The following is a 3631-nucleotide window of genomic DNA, read 5'->3' on the forward strand; positions in this document are numbered from 1 at the left end:
AAAAAAAAAAAAAAGATAGCTGTATCCCACATGGTCTACTACATGTTTAGAGTCCCAGACCTGGCAGTTTGAGAGATACACTAAGTGCATGTGAGCTTAATCCCAAGAGGAGAATGGACAAGAAGAGATTATGGCATGGCATCTCCAATTGGGGGTGATTTCTCATTTTCCTCTCTAACTCTCTCTGTCTCTCTCTAGTGAGTGCACATACCTTAAGGCAAACTAAGTGGGAGGGAATGGTCAAGACTGCATTATACTTTATATTCAGTGTTTATTTACCTGCATTGATATGGCTCGATCTCATATTTAATTCTACAAGCGATGTCTGTTCTCAGTAACAAGTTATACTCATGTGTCACCATCTTCCCACTTTTAGGTACAGTCCATTGAGTCCAAGCTGGACTGTCTTCTTGACATATACCAACAGGTCTTGCGGAAAGGCTCCGCCTCGGCCCTCACCTTGGCGTCATTCCAGATCCCACCATTTGAATGTGAACAGACATCCGATTATCAAAGCCCTGTGGATAGCAAAGACCTGTCCAGTTCTGCACAAAACAGTGGCTGCTTATCCCGATCGGCTAGTGCCAACCTCTCGCGAGGCCTGCAGTTCATTCTGACACCAAATGAGTTTAGTGCTCAGACTTTCTATGCGCTTAGCCCTACTATGCACAGTCAAGCAACACAGGTGCCAATGGGTCAGAGCGACGGCTCCACAGTGGCAGGCGCCCACAACATTGCAAACCAAATAAATGTGGCACCCAAGCCAGCAGCCCCAACAACTTTGCAGATCCCACCTCCTCTCCCAGCCATCAAACATCTGCCCAGGCCAGAGACCCTGCACCCAAACCCCGCAGGCTTACAGGAAAGTATTTCTGACGTCACCACCTGCCTTGTTGCCTCCAAGGAAAATGTTCAGGTCGCACAGTCAAATCTGACCAAGGACCGTTCTCTGAGGAAAAGCTTTGATATGGGAGGAGAAACTCTGTTGTCTGTCCATCCCATGGTGCCGAAGGACTTGGGCAAATCTTTGTCTGTACAAAACCTGATCAGATCAACAGAGGAACTGAATATACAGCTTTCAGGGAGTGAGTCAAGTGGCTCCAGAGGCAGCCAAGATTTTTACCCCAAATGGAGGGAATCCAAATTGTTTATAACTGATGAAGAGTTGGGTCCCGAAGAGACAGAGACAGACACTTTTGATGCCGCACCACAGCCTGCCAGGGAAACTGCTTTTGCATCAGACTCTCTAAGGACTGGAAGATCGCGATCATCTCAGAGCATTTCTAAGGCAGGGGAAAGTACAGATGCCCTCAGCTTGCCTCATGTCAAACTGAAATGAGTTCTTCGTTTTCTTTCTAGGCATAGCAGTTCCTTTAGCCATACATATCATTGCATGAACTATTTTGAAAGCCCTTCTAAAAAGTCGAAATTGCAAGAATCAGGGAGAACATGAGAGGCAGTTTATAAGCCTGTTATCTTTTAATTGCATGAAAATGCATGTTTAGGGTGGCTGAAATTCCAAGGAGCATCGACATTATCCCACTCATTTAGTAATGTACCTTGAGTTGTGAGTCCTGAGAAACCAAACACTGCTCTTGCTATGGGGTGTGTGAAAGTGTCAAGATTCGGTCACTTAGAGGATTTGACACTGCAGTTTGAAATTATGGGAGGAAACATCTTCAAATTTCAGGCATTTCTGCTTTGTGACTAAATACAAAATACATTTTCCAAACTAGGCCATAATGTATATTTGAATAAATGTCTAGCAACAGCTGCTAACACGGTATCAAGGAAAGCAGAATTGGGGAAAAATAGAAATGGCCGCTTTTTTCGAGATGTATTTGCCAACCTAGTCCTATTCAGTCATTTTATTATTCATGTAATTTGATATCGGTGTGCTTTTGGTGAATTAGCGCTGTGGCAAGCAATTTTGCACATCATCTTTGTGTTCTTCTTTAGGACAGGTTCTTCAATTAGGAAATGTGCAAAAAGTGAAATTCAGACCCAGTGGGGCGAATAGGCTGTTGACATTCGACTCTCTGGAAACCTGTTCCCTGGTGGCACAGTCAGCTTCCACATACGCACCTGAAATGCTGACTGGTAGAACAGCCAGTGTGATCGGACTGGTCTTTCTGCAATGGCATCGACCTTCGCCTTGCCAATACTGCCCACGCAATGGGCTAGTATCAGGAGCTATGTTCATTTAGCTGACATGCAGGTAGGCCCCCAGGGAATGGACATGTTGAGTGGGGCTGAACTAGGCTGGAAAAGAATCTACAACCACCACCAGGTAAGAGGCAAAGTTAAAGAAAATGATTTCCCCCTCAAAGGGCAATGAGAGGGAGAGAAACAAACCAAAATGAAGACTAGTTTTTTGAGAAAAGGAATATGACTAGACAAGTCAATGACCTAACCATCCTTTATTCTTATATATAAACAGAGTTTGGCAAGGTATTTATTTTTTAATATGCCCTGAAAGTCTTTTGCTATCGTGTAGTACATTTTGCATAGGAAAGGCTAAAACTAAACTCCCTTTAGTTTTTATATTATAGCAAACATTTTCTGTTCTCCCCGAGAATATCGTCCCAAACCTGGAATGACTGGTGGTTTCCCAGTATAAACATTTACACTTAGAAGCCAGATAGTACCAGCAGGGTGTACAAATCAAAACATGATGGCATGGCTGCGAAAAGACCCAGGGAACAAACTGCAAAGTGTATTTGTCAGAAAGCGAGCGACGCCGACTGCTGTCCTCGACCGTCAAAACGTCAGCCAAAGTGTGGCATTCAAAAGGCGAGAAGAGGAGAGAGAACCTTTCCACTCAGTTCCATCCTGGCCACATGAAGGACTCGAGAAGTTTCTTCCTCAGCAGACATCAGTGCTGCCTCTTCCAGGAAAACCACTCCAGCAGCCAGGGAGAATGAGCAGGGATACCCACTGGCTGTTCAAAGGGAGAAGGCAACCTTGAAATCCCCAGGAGGCTTTCTCTATCAGTGACCTCTGCTCCTGCTTCCCTTCCTCACCAATGGCTTCATTCCCTGCCGCTGTTTTGCTTCTGAACTTCAGCAGGCCTTAATTAGCCTCCAACCCCAAGTAAACCAATTCTCCACTCTACCTACAATGTACTTCTCATCCTTTTAAAATCCTTGTCCCTTTTGATAAACATAAATTTTAAAAGTTTCCTTTTCTCATCCCACTTGGATTCTTACACACTCCTCTGGACTGTATCATTCAGAATCTTCTTGGCTGTACACACACAGAAGATAGAGCCTACATTTTACCCTCCCATTTAAAAGGTTGTATCAAGCTTCTAAAGCAATTATGTTAATTTCCCAAATATGGAATACCAGTTATTAATGAATTTTTCATCTACCCATGTCTTCCACTCAACATGAAATTATGACATACCCTTTAAGAATGTTGCACACAGAACCACACGCACACGCACAGACACACACACATACCCCTCCACTGACCTCAAGCCAGAGCCTCCCACACACTTGGCAGGCTCTCTCCAAATATTAGCCGAGGAAGAGGAATGGAGGCGGCAACTTTCAGGTAGCACTGATTCTTGGACATACTGTCCTGGGTCGAATCCCACTGGCAGCAGGCAAACTGCATGTCTTTGGGG

General features: G+C 44.5%; 1 protein-coding gene across 1 annotated transcript in view; it reads left to right on the forward strand.

Annotated features, from left to right (window-relative positions):
- The window catches only part of KCNQ5 (potassium voltage-gated channel subfamily Q member 5), a 221007-nt gene extending 217390 nt beyond the window's left edge, over positions 1 to 3617 (forward strand). Inside the window, exon 14 of the mRNA XM_006168334.2 lies at positions 377 to 3617. Within this exon, the coding sequence (XP_006168396.1) occupies positions 377 to 1339 (963 nt within the window). The 3' untranslated portion in view covers positions 1340 to 3617. The remainder of the gene's footprint in view (positions 1 to 376) is intronic.
- Positions 3618 to 3631: the final 14 nt, after the last annotated feature.

This window comes from Tupaia chinensis, unplaced genomic scaffold (genome assembly GCF_000334495.1).
Source record: "Tupaia chinensis unplaced genomic scaffold, TupChi_1.0 Scaffold145685_1, whole genome shotgun sequence".
Lineage (NCBI taxonomy): Eukaryota > Metazoa > Chordata > Mammalia > Scandentia > Tupaiidae > Tupaia > Tupaia belangeri.